This window comes from Eretmochelys imbricata, chromosome 5 (genome assembly GCF_965152235.1).
Source record: "Eretmochelys imbricata isolate rEreImb1 chromosome 5, rEreImb1.hap1, whole genome shotgun sequence".
NCBI lineage: Eukaryota > Metazoa > Chordata > Testudines > Cheloniidae > Eretmochelys > Eretmochelys imbricata.
Window position 1 is genome coordinate 35,401,855 of NC_135576.1, and position 19,073 is coordinate 35,420,927.

General features: G+C 41.3%; 1 protein-coding gene across 1 annotated transcript in view; it reads left to right on the forward strand.

Moving 5' to 3' along the window:
• Window positions 1–14,741, forward strand: part of IL31RA (interleukin 31 receptor A) — a 70,409-nt gene extending 55,668 nt beyond the window's left edge. The window contains 6 exon segments of the mRNA XM_077817246.1: window positions 799–945; window positions 3,135–3,275; window positions 5,208–5,301; window positions 9,413–9,491; window positions 10,955–11,411; window positions 11,414–14,741. Coding sequence (XP_077673372.1) covers window positions 799–945; window positions 3,135–3,275; window positions 5,208–5,301; window positions 9,413–9,491; window positions 10,955–11,411; window positions 11,414–11,544 — 1,049 coding nt within the window. The 3' untranslated portion in view covers window positions 11,545–14,741.
• The last annotated feature ends 4,332 nt before the right edge of the window (window positions 14,742–19,073 follow it).

Consider the following 19,073-nt stretch of genomic DNA (forward strand, 5'->3'; position numbering starts at 1 on the left):
GTTTTTAGTAGAACTGTAATGTGAATTGGCTGAATTATACAGCTAATTGTAAGAACCAAATTTGGTGGTAGATTCAAGATTTCAGGCTGTGGACTGGTGAAGCCTCCAGGGAACTGGGTACAGTACAATGATAATAGAGCATATAATTGTTAAGGAAACCTCGATGTATTGGCTTATTCATGAAGGGACAGTTGCTGGTTGGTTTTGAATGCTATTTAGTTATAGTTAAGATGCTTTGATGGTAGTGGTGGTTGATTTGAGAGAGGGACGAGATGTTATGCCTTTTGAGTGGACTGGAGCATACAGAGCTCTTGCTAAATAGTTTTTGAATTGTGCATATAGAGTTTCGATTACATAGGTAAGGAGGCTGATCTTGTGGATGGAGCGTTGAACTGGGACTTGGGAATCCTGGGTTCAATTCCCCACTTACAGACCTCCTGTGTGACTAGGGCAAGTCACTTAACCTGTCCTGTGCCTTGGTTTCCCATCTGTAAAATGGATGTAATAGTTTCCTAGCTCACAGGAGTGTTAAGGATAAAATCCTTTAGTGATTGTGAGGTGTTCAGATACATACCATCACCACCACAGTAATTATCAAGAGAGAAGGTGCAAACATCACCCAAGTAGATGGCATCTCTGAAAAGATGAGAAAAGCTAGGAATAGTGTCTGATCTCTGATAAAGGGTATATTAGGTAAATAGTACCTGTCCCTTTATATCCCTGCTCTGTACGGATTAGTAAAGTTGTGCCATTTAAAATATTTTATGTACATTTATTACATTTCTGTATTTTTTGTAGGTCCATCAGTTGGTCCTGTGGCTAAAACAGACAATCTGAGGAAAAATGAGGCTATGATAAAATGGAAAAAGATTCCAAAAGATAAAAGAAATGGCTTTATTATTAACTATACAATATTTTATAAACCTGAAGGTGGAAAAGAATTAAGTAAGTAAAAGTTCTCCACTCTGTTACACCAGTGTGCTGACCCAGGATGTCTGTTACTTTATGAAGATATCAGCATACAATACCTGTTGCTACTTAAAACACTAGAAAGTTTTGCCAGAGAGAATTTCACTCTTTGTAGGCTAAAGTGGTGACTGATCACTTTCCAGATAGTTATGTTTCAGGTGGGGGAGCAGCAGAGTTATCTATGATTTGTGTGCTTTGTCATGGTCACCAAAAGTGCTTTGCTGTTCTCTGTCATTCTCTTCAAAATTATATAATGCTAAGGGCTCAATTATGTAGAACCCAGGCCCAGAATATCTAAGAGTATGTCTACACAGTAAAAAACCAAAACAAACAGAAATGTGACAGATGTAGTCATGTTGCTTAATGCACTACTGGAAGGCATTCAGATACTATAGTGATGACTAAAGTTGTTTGAAATTTTCTCAACTAACATAGTTTATTTACCAAAAAACACAGTTTCAATTGACTGGAAACTATCAGTGAGTTTGACTCCACACATTTTGGCTGGGATGAGGTTTTCAGGGCTGGCTTCAGATGGGTGTGTGTGTGTGCACACACACTTGTTTGGGATGTAGGAAATTGCCTGTCCTTCCTGCCTGTCTTGTAGATAGGTACTGCTGTATCCCACTGCTTTTTGTCATTCCATATTTCAGAAATGCTTGTTGTGTCAAGGTCCATTTCCATTGCTAGGCGTTCTTTCTTATTTTTGCTTTAAGCTTCTCTCTTGGTCTGTAGGCATTTAAGGCATTCTAGCTTTTATTTAAAAAAAAAATAATCTCAAACCAGTGGGTCCTATTGGAACTTCATTTGCTTCTGGATGCCCAAATCATAGTAGGGGCCAATAGTACGCTTGCCAATATGTAAATGGAAGAAGGAAGTTGCAACTATTCCTATATGATGTAGACATCTCCACGCTTATTCTTGCTATCTTATTTCTTGTCTGGTTTTATGCAGTATGCTCTTTGCCATGCCATCTCTGAAGACCACTCAGCTTTCAAGATGATTCTGTTACTCTCACATTAGTGGTGCTGGCTTCCAGTTTTCCCTGGAGGTACTCAACCCCCACTCAGCCGCAGGCCTTGCCACCACTCCACCCCTTCCCCCAAGGCCTGCCCTGCCTCTTCCCCTGAGTGTGCCCCGTTTCCACTCCTTCCCCTCCATCCCAGTGCCTCCTACCTGTCGCAGAAGAGCTGATCCACGGCAGGAAGAGGAGCTTGCCTGCCGTTGGGTGCTAAGCATCCACTAATTTTTTTGGAGCACCATGGAGTTGGCACCTCTGTCTCAGATCCTTAATTATTTAGACCTGGGGTTCTCATCTTGTGGGTGGTCCAGTGACAGACTGCAGAATCTCTCACAGAAACAATTAAATTGCAGGATTGTGAAAATTATACAACATAAAGTTTACCAAATATTTTAAAATCTTAGCTTCTTAACCGATTCACTTGTCCCTAACAACAATTTAATTCTGCATTTCTAATTAATGTTTAGACAGTGGATAGTCTAACAAAGAAAATTATACAAACTTGAACGATCATTATTCTGATAGTTCTTTAAGTTCTTCTCTGCAGTTCAGCCTGACCTGCCTTGTGTTAATGGGTCTAAATATTTTCAGCCCTACCATTTTTCTGCAATTCTGTGAGATCTCATAAATAAAACTTTTTTGGCTGTTTCACTGCTTGAACGGAAGACATCCAAGAAACACATAGGTGTGGCATATAATGGTGGTATTAAGTATGTAGGGTGGACTGGACTGTGCTGTGCTGAACAAATGTGGGATGGTAATGCTGTCTTTTAGTTCAGACATAATACCAAGGTTCTACAGCTTGCAATAACAGAGATGCCATAGTACTTTTATTAAGGGTAAAATATTGGCTCTGGTTATTATATTTTACCTATCTAAACTCAATAGTGAATTTTCAGTTGGATATAGAATTATTCACTTTCTGTCCTGAACTGTGATGTTGTATTGTTATGCTCTGTTTAACAATTTCAGTGTTCCACACTGATGATCCCTTTGATTATATTTTATTTCAGCTTGTCTCTATAAAGCATTTGGGGATCTTTCAGTGTGAACAGTGCTATATAAATGTAAAATTGTAATGGTTAACACTTGCTTTTCTTTAATTTCTATATCTTTTTTATTTATAATATCTTTGACTGAAAAGATGAAACTGTGAACTCTGATGTTCTGCAATACAGACTGAAATCTCTGCAAGCAAACACCCAGTATACTGCTCATGTCATGGCAGCCACCAAAGCTGGTGGAACCCATGGAAACAGGATAACCTTCAGCACTTTGAAATTCAGTAAGTAATTTTCAGTGTTAACTGTCATTGCTTTTCCAGTATTTTTGTGTAAGAGACAGAGTTTTTTGATTTAGGCATTTCTTAGGCCAATCCCAATCTACTCTGCCTCTGACTTTTTGAACAAAACAAAGAAAAATAAAAGAATAGTTTAAATTTAATTCAGCTCATTGGAAGACATTGTAAGCCAAATCTACAAAAGATTAAAAGTTTTAAAAACTAAGGTCCCAATACTGCAAGCAACAATGCACAGGCAGACTGTTGTGCTCACATGAATCTCCGCTCTGCGCACATGCAGTAGTCTGCTTCTGTGCTGTTAATTAGAGGACTGGGACCTACTATGTCACCAGAAGGGGAAAATGTGTATCTTAGAAACTGGACTCAAAATATTTATGCATTGTGATTGTGTTGTTGTCTTTTTTTTTTTTCCCCTCCCCATATGGAACAACTCCCTGCTAACCAACCACATTTTCCTCTGAATTGAACTTGGCCAGTAGGATACTCAATACACACTGGTGGTTAATATAAAATCTTTTTCTTATTTTCTTACTGTCTATATTTGTATCTTTCTCCTAGGGAGATCATAGGATAGCTATGAATTGAAGTTAAAATTGTTATATCAAGATGTTAAATGGAAGAAACAATGAATGCCAACATTTCCTTATTTCTGCTGGCAGAACACTCTGAGACATGTCCCCTGTATCTGACTTTCTGTTCATTTTGTAGTGTGCGGGGGGGTGGCACTGGATCAGCTGCTGGAATAAAGCAGCAGCTAAAACTGTAAGCAGCTGTTCTGAGATCCTGGGAAAGGCCCATTACATAGTACTGTCTATAGCTCTGCAGTTGTGACTAGAGCTAGGCAAATCTTTTTTGGACAAATAGATTATTCACCAAAATATGGGTTTTTTTGGTTGACCCAAAACTTCTTCCCAGCTGAAAGCAATTGAATCAAATTTGAGAAGTTTTACAGGGCCAGCTTCAGTAAACTGTCAGGGTGAGGGTGTCTGTCCTTTAGTTCAGTAGTTAGAATGCTTGCTTGGGGTGGGAGACTCAGGTTTGAATCCCCACTCTGGAGCAGGGACTTGAACTCAGATCTCCCACATTCCAGGTGAGCAGTCTAACCGCAAAGCTAAAAGCTACTGGGTGGGGGGGGGGGGGTACTCTCTCCGTGATTCAGAGGAGGGGTTTAAATCCAAATCTCCTGCCTCCCAGATGATCACCAAGATATAGAGTCAGTCTCACTCTCTCTTTCTTTGGTCCTGTGAATATTAAAGTATTTATAACACGTGGAGCTTCAACAGGAGATACTGAGAGCAACCAACTTCAGATTAGCATGTAGTCTGGTGGTTAGGATGCTCATGTAGGAGTGGGCAATGCTGAGTTTGACTTACTGCTACAGCAAGGAAAATCAAATTTGGATCTCCAACATCCCAGGCAAGTGTCCTAACCACTGGACTAAACATTATGAGTAATGGATATGCCCAGAGACAGTTTGCTGAAGCTACCTAGACTTCTCCGGTTTGATGACAGATTTTGAACATTTGTAGGAAATGAACCAAATAATTATTTTCTGGTTTTGTTTGTGGCTTGATACCAGCTTGATACTGGCTGCCAACTAGACATCGAGCATCTCCCGTTGACATAGCGTAGTGCGGACCCTGCGGTAAGTAGATCTAAGTATGTCGACTTCAGCTACGTTATTCACATAGCTGAAGTTGCATAACTTAGATCGATCTCCCCCGTAGTATAGACAAGGCCTGAGCATGTGTTGTACAGTGGCAGACAGTACCTTAGTCAGTTGGTCAAGGATGTGACAACCAGAGCTTTTATAACTTGTGCTACTAAGATGGCTTTAATTATATAGTCTAAAAGTGAAAATTTGCTCTGTAGTGTAATATACTAAGAAATGTTTCAATGCTTGTTCTTTCTCTAAAGGTGAAGAAGACTTTATTTTTATAACATTACCGTTTGGATTTTGTATGCTCTTATTATTAATCCTTGGCGTAACCTGTACTCTAAAAAAACACACGTGAGTAAATTTTTCTGTGCTTGTTAAAGGTGAAAATAATGCATTTTAACACACAAAAGGTTAGTATTTTTATTTAAAGACAATGCTGGCTTGTTAAAGACTCAAATCTGTATGGAGATAAGAAAATGTCCTGATTTGCTAAAATTAAACAAATAGACATATGTTTAGAATTATTGTGACTGCAGCCAATAGATGTATTTCTTCACTAGTGTTTGTTTTTGCAACTATATCTCTCACTCACACTCACCCTATATTTAAAGACCATGTAGGTTGCAAAGTCAGACAATCAAAAGTTAGGAAATGTCAGAACTAAGATTGTCTGCGCAGCCTTAAGTTCAGTAGTTAGAATGCTTGCTTGGAGTGTGGGAAACTCAGGTTTGAATCCCCATTCTGGAACAGCATGTGCTGGGTCATCATCAAAGAGTGCCATAACACGAAATATATGGCAGAATGTGGATAAAACCACAGAGCAGGAGATATACAATTCTCCTCCAAGGAGTGCAGTCACAAATTTAATTAATGCCTTATTTTTTAATGAATGTCATCGGGATCGGCCAGAATAGCATTACTGATTAACAAAGCCATACCAGAGCCAGCCAGGACAGAGTGGCACACCCATGCCACCACTGTTTTCTATATCAACAAGGGGAATGAGATTGATCGCCTCTGCATATAAAGCAGCAAATCTCTGAAACTGGTGCATCAGTCCCCTGATCCTCGTGTCTGCAGTCTATCTTCCTGGAATGCAGAAGGTAGTCACAGACTCACTCTTCGGATGTTTTGCTCATCAGACGCTCTATCAACTTGTCAGGTAGGAACTTCACAGCTCAGTGGGTATATGACATGTTCACATGATGAGGGACCCCGACCAGAGACCTATTCACTTCCCAGATGAAAAGCAAATGCACCACATACTGCTTCAGGGGAGCTCTCGGCCATTGTTCCTAGGGCAATGCTCTCCTGATCAGACCAACTCAACTACGCCTTTCCTCCACGACCACTCTTGCCTGGAGTGCTGCACAAGAGCTGATGAGACAGAACAATGGACATTCTGGTCGCCCCCTGCTGGACCAGACAATTCTGATTTCCCAATCTCCTCCACATGTCATCCTGCCCTCAATTCTCATCCTGAACTTCCCCAATCTGCTGACTAGGGTGACCAGATGTCCCGATTTTATAGGGACAGTCCTGATATTTGGGGCTTTTTCTTATATAGGAATCTATTACACCCCCATCCCGTCCTGATTTTTCACACTTCTATCTAGTCACCCTGCTGCTGACCCAGTACAATGGCGAGATCAGGCATCAGTCCACATGCGCTCCACCTCAGTGCGTGATACTTGGATGGGCGTCTGCTTTACAATGGTTGTGTTCTTCGGCTGTACAAGATATTTTCTCCAGCAGCAGGAAGAATTCCACTGGACAATGTTACCAAGCCAGGTGGAGATGTTTCTTGTCTTGGCACAACAGTGGGAATTACCTTCATCCTGGATTACGTTCTGTCTTTAAAGTCATCGGGTTTCGCCCTCAGCTCTTTGAGAGTCCTCTTACTGGCAATTAGTGTGTTCCACCCTCCAATGGAAGGTTGCTCTGTCTTTACATGCCCACTAACTGCTAGGTTTTGGAGAGGCCATTAGCAATCAGGAGGTCCTCTAGACTGTTTATTGCAGTAGCGGAATGACTTAGGGTACAGGTCATCACCATACAGAGAATCTCCAAATGGATTTCTGATTGCATTAAACTCTGCTACCTACTATTGGGCCTCCCTCTCCATCTCTCTCCCCCCCTCCCTCCCCCCCCCCCCCCGGGGTGTGGGCTCACACCATGAGAACACAGGCTTCAATCTTGGCCTCCCTTCAGACATACGTAGGGCAGCCACGTGGAGTTCGGTACACACCTTTGCAGCACACTACACCTTGGTGCAGGACTCAATGGCAGATGAATCCTTAGGCACAGCAGTTCTCTGCAAGATCATTCCATCCTCATCCTCGCACCCTTCTCCCACTTAAGTACTGCTTGTTAATCACCCCTCCGTTAACATAAGAGAGTCTCCCTACTGTCATATTTGGTGCCTGTCCCAGCCTCGGCCTGGAGCAGAATTACAAGGAAAGTGTGGCTTTGCACCTGAAGTCCTGGGCTGGAACATGCGCAGTTGCTCTGTGAGAATAGTGTATGCACAATCTGATCACATGTAGATGCTGTGAGGTGTGGTGCCTCCTCACTGATGACAAAATCTTTGGAGACTTTAGCTACTAAACCATTAGAAGTCTTTACTGAGCATGTGCAAACTGATTTTTTTTTTTAAAGGGTTACAATTTGGCCAAATTTGGGCAGATTTTCATGCGAAGAGCAAAAAACATATCCCTGACGTAAAGGCTACCCCTGGCCAAATTTCCAGTCCTTGCTCCAAAGCATAGGATTCCTAGAACTTGACAAAGACATGGTCCTAAGACTTTTTAACACTGCAAAACAACATATTTTCCCCTAACTTATTGTCAGAAAAGACTGAGCTGTTTAGGCTGAAACTTAAAAATCTGCTGAAGGCAGACATCTGATGTGGAAAATTTCAGCCCCCAAATGTTAAAATTTGGTGAAGTTATAGTGATTGAAAACAGGGTCTTATAATAGGAAGCTTCGAGTAATGTTGGTACGTAGCATTGCCAGCTCCACTCATAGTACCCACCGTAACATAGAGCTTATATAGCCTCAACATCGTTGTAGTCTCTTGTCTTTTATATTTGTGTGTGTCTCTCTCTTAATATGTTTATGAAAAACTAGGCCCCAAGCCTGCAAAAATCTAAGTACTTGCATAACTTTACTCAAATGTGTAGTCCATAGGTTTCAAAGGGACTACTTATGTGAGTAAAGTTATGCACACATGTAAATAATTGTGAGTTCAAGGATATAATTGGTACGGGCAGCAATTCTGTTTGTCTTTAAAGCATTCACAAAGCTAATTTTAATTACTAATGTTTATTAAAGTGGTTTATGCACTTTTTAATATATAAATACATGAATTGGCTCTGCCCTATTTTGGCAGGGAGCTCCTACTGTTCAGGTTGTGTTCCCATGTAAATTCTAATTTTAAATTTTTTTCTGACTGCTACAGAATGCTGAGTATTGATTTGGAGACAGTGTCCTGAGTGCAGTCAATCTTTTCTGTGAAATAGGCTGATAATTATGTTACAGTTTAAAAAAAACAAAGAGCATATTTTTGCTGTCGAGTTAACTCAAATGTCATCCACATGCACAAACCCTTCACTCGAGTTGGCTTGCCTCTCGGGGGTATTGGTAAGGCTATGATTTTGGCATGGGTATTTTTAATAAAAGGTATGAAGAGGACATGGGCAATAAACAATAAATCACAGAAATGTACACACAGTAATGCAGTTTTCACTACATCAATACAATTGCCTGGGGCCCCACGCCACGGGGCACCCTGTGAAGCTAAGTTAAGGGCGGTGGGGCTCAGGCTTCAGCTGAAGTCGAAGCCTGAGCCCTGCCACCTGGGGCTGAAGCCAAAGCCCAAGTCCTGCCACAGAATCCGTGACAAGAATTGTAGCCTTAGGTATTGGCTTCAGCTCAAGTCAGCACAACTCATCAGCTGCTAATAAAACCACAGTGAGGAGTTCCTGTATTGTTTTGCACTGCGGCTGTTCTCACTTGAGCTAGATTAACTCAAGAGGAGTTAAGTTAACTTTACAATGAGGACATACTCTAAAAAATAACCCAGACACTCTTCATTCTAAGCCTAATTTAGGCATGTCATAATAAAGATTTGGCTTATGTAGCTTGAATAGTTACAATTGCAGCTTTATTTTCTGTATTTAATGGTAAACATTGGTTTAAACCAAAAACTCAGGTTCCAGGTAACACATTGGTATTGCTTTTAAACAATTTTTCTCTAGCCCATGAGAATTGACTTGAGAGAAAGCAGTTCCCCTTATTATAATAATTAGATAATGAATACAGAGAAAGGACTTCCCTTGACAAATGTTCACCATTCACATTTTCTGTATTTAATCCTTTCATGTACTGATTCCTATGGCATTCATCATGTCAGTCATCTAATTCCTACATCAAAAGGCCAAATCTCCTTTCTGAATTGCAGGTTGAAAAAGGTTTGCTGGCCTGATATACCAGATCCTGCAGAGAGCATTGCTGTGGAGTGGCCTACTGATGTGCTTAAGGTAACATCAGATTGCTGTTAAGAAAAACAAATATGTGATGTGGGTAAATGTGAGTAAATTTTCTGATAAACAATTGAAGCATGATGGACTAGATTAATTAAATCAGTGATGATTATAATGATGCTCTCTCAGGGATGAATTTGACCAAACGTAACCTTCTTTTATAGATACCTCCATAGGCACCTATATTTACTACTTTCTAATATAGCATGATACGTTGTACTCCTGTAGTTCATTTTCCCCAACTTGTCTTGAATGAGATGAGTTTCTGTCTGTGATGGGACCTATGTTCCAGATGCTCATCTGTCTGCCCAGTTAAGTGGGCAGTCATCTCTAAAGTAATTCACCCATTCTCATTAGATTACAACATATCTTAAGAGTTTACATCCTAAAATATGAGTCAGAGTACCATGTTTAAAATTATAGCATTTATTACCCTTTTTTAATAGACAAAATTCATACAGAATAAGTGTAAACAAAACCATATTACTAAAACTGTCAGATGTTTATACTTTTGTGAAGTTTTGTTGCAGAGAAAGATAAAAGATAAACTTAACAAAAACTGACAAACACTCATGAAGAATGTTCTAGCCTGACCCATCACAGGAGATGACGGGTATGCAGGAGTCTGTATGCCTGTCTCTGAGAGGGTCTGAGAGTGCTTCTCTGTCACCCTTAGTTCTTAGTGTTTAATTTCCCAGGCCCCCTCTCAGCTTTCCTGTGGAGGACGAAGATCAAGGTTCTTCTCTGAGTGCCTGTCGTGTATTTTTCTTTTGGTGCACATGTGCTTGAGATCGGAATCTTTTGGCCAACAGTGTCCTTTGAGCTGTGTCTGTGCCCTGCTTATCCTCAGGCCCCACCTTCCCCACCCAATGGTATAAAGAGCAAAGTGAGTCCAACTGACCTGTTCCTCCTTAGTGCCTATCATATTATCGTATCATATCTTCAGTTTTGCCACTGGATCCATTTTCATTTATTTGCATAGTATTTACTGAAATCTAATAGAGTTGGACAGATGTCACTAAAAGCGTAATTTAAAGACAATGGGGTTGCAGGTATAACTCAGGGAAAATTTTGCCTGTAGAATTTACTGGTCATCATATGCAAAATGAAAATACTCTAGCGTGATTCCTGGCACAGTTTGAGTTTACAGGGCTTGTCAGTTAGAAAACAGTCATTTTACTAGTAAACTGAGAAAATTTGATATGGAATCATTGAGACAATAAATGTGGAGCTTCACACTGCCATTTTCATAGTCACTTTTCGGAAAACTGTATTTCAAGAGAAATGCATATCAAGGTTTCATTAACTGGCTTCTTAAACATACAGACTTGAACAGAGCTGAAGTGTGTGTGTGTGTGTGGGGGGGGGGGGTGTTCTTTTAAAAGATCTTTCTAATGTATCTTCCTTTGTACTGATGTAAGTTTCAAGGGTCTCTTTTTTTTTTTTTTTTTTACTGACAGAATAATTCGCCTCTGAAGAAAGTACAATCTGAGGATGGGACAGTAGATCCTGAAGGCATCTGTGTTTTGGAATCACGCTTTCTTGCTGAAGACCATACTGCATTATTAGTAAAGAGTCATGAGAACTATGATTCTAAACATATAAATGTTTGTAAAAAGGACATAGGTAATGGACATAAAAATACTTTTTATGGTGAAGAATATGAAGTTGTAAAACCACTATCACCATCAATTCCATATATAGTTACAGAACAAGACCAGAGGAGTCAAATGCTGCTTTCAGCTTTGATCCCTACCAGGAGAATCCAACATCAGCATCTAGAAATATCAAAAGAGGGCTTATGTAAGTCCTTGCATTCTTCAGTCGAGAATTCCAAAGAGAATGAAAAGGAGGAAATTCTAGAATGCACAGATTTCAAAGAAGAAACTAAAATCAATCCATATCTGAAAAATTCTGTAATACAAGGGAATTTCTAATTTCTGTGAATTTGCCAGAATACAATAAGGAAGCCAAAAACCAGTTGCTTGTCTTAGGCCCTTTCCAGCGAAACACTCTAAGGCAACCACATGTGACACTGGATATCCTTTGAACTGACCACAGCTGATCAGTACATATCTGCAGAGTCATTTTGAGGTATTGTACTGTCCAGCTGGTCTCCTGCTTTCTCCTGGAGGGAGTGTTGCCTTCCATACGTACATGCATTCAAGTTCTCTTGGCATCACTTACTTGACTGAAAATTCCTAGTTTGTTTGAACCACTTTGAAGGAATTCATGCATTTCATCATCTGTTAATTTTGACTTCATATTAGTCTGTTTAACAGACAGAGAAATATGTGCCAGTAGTAAGGCAAAGGAAGCACACTTAATTCTTCTTATCCCTTCCCTTCCAGTTCACTAAAACAAATTTATTTTTACCGTGACAGCATCCATCAGTGCAAGCAGGATGCTGATTTCCTTCTTGACAGTCTCTTCCTGAAGCTGGCTGTTGCTAAGGCAGTGCATGCTTACTCAAACATAGCCAGGATCTTCAAATCCCTTCCTTTCTTCTTTCTTAAAGTTACAAGAAATAGAACTTCTCTCTTCGCATTCTTCCTTCCCTTAATTTTTGTTTTCAGTTCTGTTTGTAGTGTTCCTGCTATTTGTCAAATAGTTGGAGGCTTCACTGTTCCTCTTGCCACTTCAATCGTCTGGTTTGAATGTTCTGTTTCCTGTTTGTGTCTGACAAGATTTTATCTGTGGCCATAGATTTTACTGGATTCTCTGTCATGCTCCTGTTTCCTTTTCTCTTGGTTTTATCTTCTGTATTTTACTCTGTTTTTCATTTCTCCTGTTTGTTTGTCACTCATTGTCACTCTGTGTGCCCCATCCTATCATCTTACTCCTTTTGTCACTGTAGTTCTCTCCTGGCCCTCCAGCTGCTTCTCCAGTTGATGCATTGGCTTCCTTAACTGAAATGGCTTAATTGAACACAGCCTCTTGTGTAGAAAAGAGCACTGAATCTATATTCAACGCAGTGTTACTCCTCTAATTAAAGGAAAATGCTTAATCGAACTGAGTAGTCAAAGGAGTCCCTGGAAGATTATCCCATTAAACCTAGACTTTCTGGAAATTACACTTGGAAATCCTAGAATCTTCTTTGAGTATGCCATCTTTAGAAATGTCTAGGCAAGTAGGACTCAGTCCTGAGCTCAATTTTGCACTATATAACTTCATTGAGTTTAGTAGTGTTACTCTTGAAATGAGATCAGAATCAGTCCCATAGAGAATTCTGATAATTTGATGATTTGCAAAAACATTAAAAAAATGACCCATCTCAGTTGCTTAATACCCAGATATGCACACTTGTAAGTGGATACTTCAGCACTTAATTCCAATTTCCCTTTGGTTTCTACTGCTTGTTTTTCTACCATCCCCATCTTCCTGTTCTTTGGGATGATTCTGTATGCACTCTGGTGATGTCTCAAATACTATTATTCAGGTTAGGAAGGTCGGTTAATTGTGATTAACTGAGATACAATATCTAACAGTTCTCAACCCCATGAACAGGAGGGAGTTAGTGGCAGATTTCATTTGTGATGGCTCGTTGACTCTAGACTTCCTTCAGCCTCTGCCCCTTGGTCCGATTTATTGACATCCCAAGACATGCTGCAAGGCCTACCTGTCTTTCCAGGCTTTCCCTGAGCAGGTTACTCAAACTGGTCTCAGTGAAATGTTTGAAGGGAAAGAATTTTTTTTTGATGGGTTGCAAATGTTGGAAATAATTCACCTGAATTTTTAAAATGTTTTTATTGTAATATGCCAAGTGTATTAGATGTTTTTGACAAATCAAAGTAAGCAAACCTATTGAACATGGAAGAGGGAAACTCTTGTGGTTACACCAGAGGCACATTAAAAATCAAAAGAGAAAAATGTTCATAAGGGGACTGGTTCTTTATAGACCTGAAAAATGGAATCAAAAAGTCAGGTAGAATAAAGGCCAAGCCGCCTTCTGTATTTGTATAGATCCAATCACACTGACAGAGCGCAGTAAAAAATATTAAAAGTTAAAATGACAGGTGTTCAAGTCCCCATTCATGGTTTGGGTAGCCAGGCCTAATGAGATACATGGCTTGTCCATTGATTATTTTCAAGATATTATTAACCATTTTTATTTTCTTTGCATTTTATCCCAATAGCACAACAAAGGTGACTGAGGGTATGTCTACACTGCGGCTAAGTGTGTTCCTCCCAGCCCCCATGGACAGACAGATGTGTGCTAGATCTCCTTGAGCTATCAGGCTAAAAATAGCTGTGTGGATGTAGCGGCATGGGCTAGCTACCTGAGTAAAGATCCAAGCAGTTGGGTGGGCTTGTACTCGGGTGGCTGTCCTGTGCGGCAATGTCCACACTGCTATTTTTAGCATGCTAGCTCAAGCAGAGCTAGAGTGTGTGTCTCTACCTGGGCTGGGAGGCATGCTTCCAGCTGCAGTGTAGATAAATTCTAAATGGTGCCAGGGACTGATAATGGGCTATAAAGCCATTAATTTTGAAATCAGTGAATTGAATGTAGCCCACAGAAATTGTTACAATGTGAAAAGGGTGGGAGACCAATGTGAAATGAATTGTTGGGCTGCTGGCTACCAGAATTTGCATTAATTGGTATCCTAAGACTAGGACTCCTAGGCACGACAGTAATCATCATCATCATCATCCTTGCTGGCATTCTTCATCTGGGGTACTGAATGTGCATGGAGAGTCAACTTAATCCTCTTAGGGATGATCCCTCCAAATCAGAGCTGAGGCTGCTTATTGAGACTGTGGGAAAGTGTGCATTGCCTGTTGTGTATAATTAATGGATACTAACATTTACTATTTAAAAAAACTTTGAAAACATATTCCTGCAAACACCAAATTGCCTAGAACTTTGCTCAAACTTATTCAGTGTGAATGCAGAGATTGTCTCCTGGGCCATCTTCCCTCCCATTGACCATCAAATAATATCATTGTGGCATCTGTATCAATTGTTTACATGGGGAAGTGATATTAGGGAGGTATTAATGCAATTTAGCTGCTAGAAATAAGGAGACATAAACATGTGACCAGCTTTCTGAAGACCACCAGTAAGTGCTTCACAGATCAGCATTGGTTCATTGACCAGTTACAGAAAGTGGTCTAAAACGTAGGACAGTCTACACTATAATCTTTATTAAATACTGGACTGCATGCATAAATGCAGGTACTGCATGAACAAGACCAGTAATCTGTAATCTTTTCCATACAAGTGATTGCAGTCACACAACTGTCATATCTAATGCACTATTTTAATCAGATGTTTCCATTTATTTTTGAATGCATCTGCTCTGTATCAGTTATTTAAAAAATAAATCAGTAAGAGTTTTAAGGTAGTAGTGGGGTTTTTGTGTTTGGTTGGTTGTTTTTACTGCTCGAGCATGTGAATACACACCCTTAAATTTTCTAAGCAATGAGAAGTGAGGAAGGATGGGTTTTGGTGAGAAAGGCATAGGACTGGGAATTAGGACTGGCTCTGTTCCCCTTTCTGTGTAATCTTGGATGACAGATTTCAGAGTAACAGCCGTGTTAGTCTGTATTCGCAAAAAGAAAAGGAGTACTTGTGGCACCTTAGAGACTAACCAATTTATTTGAGCATGAGCTTTCGTGTGCTACAGCTCACTTCATCGGATGCATACCGTGGAAACTGCAGAAGACATTATATACACGCAGAGACCATGAAACAATACCTCCTCCCACCCCACTGTCCTGCTGGTAATAGCTTATCTAAAGTGATCATCAAGTTGGGCCATTTCCAGCACAAATCCAGGTTTTCTCACCGTCCACCCCCCCCCACACAAACTCACTCTCCTGCTGGTAATAGCCCATCCAAAGTGACCACTCTCTTCACAATGTGTATGATAATCAAGGTGGGCCATTTCCTGCACAAATCCAGGTTCTCTCACTCCCTCACCCCCCTCCAAAAACCACACACACAAACTCACTCTCCTGCTGGTAATAGCTTATCCAAAGTGACCACTCTCCCTACAATGTGCATGATAATCAAGGTGGGCCATTTCCAGCACAAATCCAGGTTTTCTCACCCCCATACACACACAAACTCACTCTCCTGCTTGTAATAGCTCATCCAAAGTGACCACTCTCCCTACAGTGATGGATGAGTCTCTCCATACCTCAGTTTCCTTTTCTGTAAAATGTCTATTTGTCAAATGAGTAGTGAGACTATATTTTAAAGCACATTTTGATCCGTGGATAAAAAGTGCTAAGTCAAATATAAAGTAGCATTAATTTCCAGTGAGAAATGTAGCTGTACTGATGGTTTTTGAGGATCCAGGTTTTAGTGGTGGGACATATAAATTCGAATTAAGTGTCTCTAGTTCCTTCAGTTATTCTGGGAGACCTTACTTAGTCCCTACTGGTTAATGTACCATTCACAGGCCGTCTGGACTGAGGGAAGGGACTTTTTAATTGCAGACTCAGTAGTTGCAGAACGATAGTCAAGTATGCATTTGGCTGTCTGAAAGGGAGATGGTGCCATTTGTGTAATAGGTTGGAAGCAGCAGAAAAAAACATGCCAACCATTATATCACTGTGTTCTGCACAATATTCGTGAGAATATTTGCTCAGTGGTAAGAACAGCAGATGTCCCATTGTAAATGGAAACACAAGGGGAAATATTGTTAGGGATGCCTATTGTGAGTCTCATCTCTGAAAAATCAGCCATTAGCCCGTGGAGGGGGGTTTGGGTTCACTGTGTGCAGTGCTTATAGGTGATGCAAGTGAGGCCTTGTTCAAGTACTTTTTAAAAACTCTGCACATTATTTTAACTTTATTCAAGAGTTTGACTTTCATGCAATAATGAGTCATAATGTATGAATTTTAATTTTTTTATTATGAAACAACAGTAATGTAACAGACCAAAAATAAAGTTGTTATAGAAACAATCCTAAAACAACTTTTAGTCAAACATACATTTAACAAAACAATAGTGCAGCTAAAATTGACCATGCAATGCAGGGCAGAACAACAGTTAAGGGGTGGAGGGCCTGAAAGTCCCAGGGAGTACGTGCTTTGGTTCTGCCTCTTGTTGTTCACGGGACCTCTAGGATTGAGTGGCACAGTGCAAAGTTATCAGGGGCGCTGGGGTCCCCAGTGCAACTGTCCTCTGTGTCCAGAGGTTGACTACAAGGAGAATGGCCTCTGGGACCACTGCTGCAGGGGTAGATCGGGGAGGAGTTGCGGGGTGGTCCCAATATTGTATTGTTGAGGGGCTGAAGAACATGGCTGGGTCCCAGTACACAGGGCTGCAGCGCCTGCTGTCCTAGCATCAGCCTGTGATGAAGCCGTGAATTTTGGCTTGATATAGCCTCCATAAACTGTCTCTGTATCTCCCTGTCCATTTCCAAGCTCTCTCTGGCTATGGTAATGCTTTCGCTGGTTACTGCAGTGCTATCCTCGGCCACTGTCACAGTCTTGTTTACGAGCTCCATTTCTTTCTTCCTGTGGGTCCTCAGTACTGCCTCCACTTCTTACCCAGCTTTGATTTGGGGGGAAGAGGGGGAAGACACTGCTATGAAGTCTGAAAATGTCTCATCCCGACTTTCTTTTTTGCCCCCCCAGGTTGGCCAGGCACTCCAGGCCAGGCACTCCAGGTTGGCCAGGCATTTGATAGAGGCCCTGTCCTTGATGGTCTGGCCATTGCAGGTGCTGTGGCTTTTGGAGTATGAAAAAAAATCTGATTATTGTTCATTCTCCAGACAGGCCATGATAGCATTTTTGTAATATATGTTTGTGACTTTACCTCCCTGAGATTCTTCCCAGTCTTGGGGAACCTCAGAGATGGTAAGTGCTATGTGCATAGGAAAGGTACTGGTTTGAAAAAAACACCCCATTTATAATTTTTAGCATGCTTGCTGAGATGAGACCCAGCACAAGTACGTCTACACAAGCTGTGAATCACACTCGTAGCTCACAGTGTAGATGTAGCCAGAGAGCAGCACCTGTCTTGATCAGAACAATGGCTCTCAACCTTTCCAAACTACTGTACCCCTTTCAGGAGTGTTTGTTTTGCGTAAACCACATTTCACCTCATTTGCTTGCAAATTCAGACATAAAAATACAAAAGTGACACAGTATATTATTACTGAAAAATGACTTAATTTCTCATTTTTACCATATAATTATAAAATAAATTAGAATATAAATATTGTACTTACATTTCAGTGTATAGTATATAGAGCCCTATAAACAAATCATTGTCTATATGAAATTTTGGTTTGTACTGACTTGTGCTTTTTATGTAACTTGCTGTAAAACTAGGCCAATAGGTGAGTTGATGTACCCCCTCCTAGAAGACCTCTGTGTACCCCCAAGGGTATGCATACCCCTGGTTGAGAACAACTGGATTAGAGCACCTTATTCCCTTGTATAAAGACCAGGGAACTGATGAGCAGCTTGGTTTAAATCCCACTGAAAGTAATGGGAGATGGCCATTATTAACTAAAGGAAGTGTTTTGAGTTTGACTTTAGCAATTATGAGTTCTTGTGAAACTTAAAGCAAACCTCCAAATTGTAATAGAATGCTAAACTGTATTATACTGTTTGGCCAGTAGGTGGCACCCTGTGTAAAATATCTTATTTAAATGAAGCCTGGCCATACCTGGGAGAGCATTCCAGATAGGGTGACCATATTTCCCTATGATGAATAGAGGACACCTGGTAAAATTACTCGTATTCAACCACGTTCAACGGCAATCAATCGTTTAAACTTTCAAATTAACATAAAGTTGACTGAGCCCCTGTTAAAAAGAAATACTGTGTAGTTGGATTCTTCTTATCTTTAGGGTTCACACACAAAACCTACCTTCCCCACCCCAAACACATGGGGAGAGGTGAGAGACATTTTCTCTCTCTCTCTCTCTCTCTCTCTCTCTTGTACACCTCTCTCACACACAGGGAATAACTGATTGACCTGACTTTCCCTGTCCAAAGCTGTCCGCCCTCCGTGCCTGGTTGGGCCCCCGGGACAGACCGGCCTCTCCTGGTACCTGGCACCTAAGTTCCGTCTAAGCTGTGTGGCTGCACAGTTGCCTATTAAGCCCCCCTCAGGGCTGTGGCGGGGAGAGGTGCCCCTCCCCGCCAGCCCCAGCATGGACCTGCCTAGGCCAGGGGAGGAGCCCCTCCTTTAGCTCGGCCCAGGCCTGCCAGAGCTGCTGGGGAGAGGAACCCCTCCCTGGGCCCAGCCTGTCCCAGCCGAGCCCCGCTGGAGCTTCTGCGGCTGGGGAGAGGCGCCTCTCTCCCAGCCCTGAGCTGCTGCGGTGAGAGAGGGCTGGGGCGGGGAGTCATCTTTCCCCACTACAGCCCCAGGGCAGCCTGCACCCCAAATCCCTCATCCCTGGCCCCACCAAAGAGCCCCCCCCACTCCAACCCTCTGCCCGAGCCCTCATCCCCTCCACACCTCAACCCTCTGCCCCAGCCCTAAGTCTCCTCCCACACTCCAAACCCCTCAGTCCCACCCCCACCACATGAATTTTGTTATGTGCACCAACATGAAGGTGATGTCCACTATTACCTCCGCACTGGTGCACATAAAATTAATTCCGCACATGG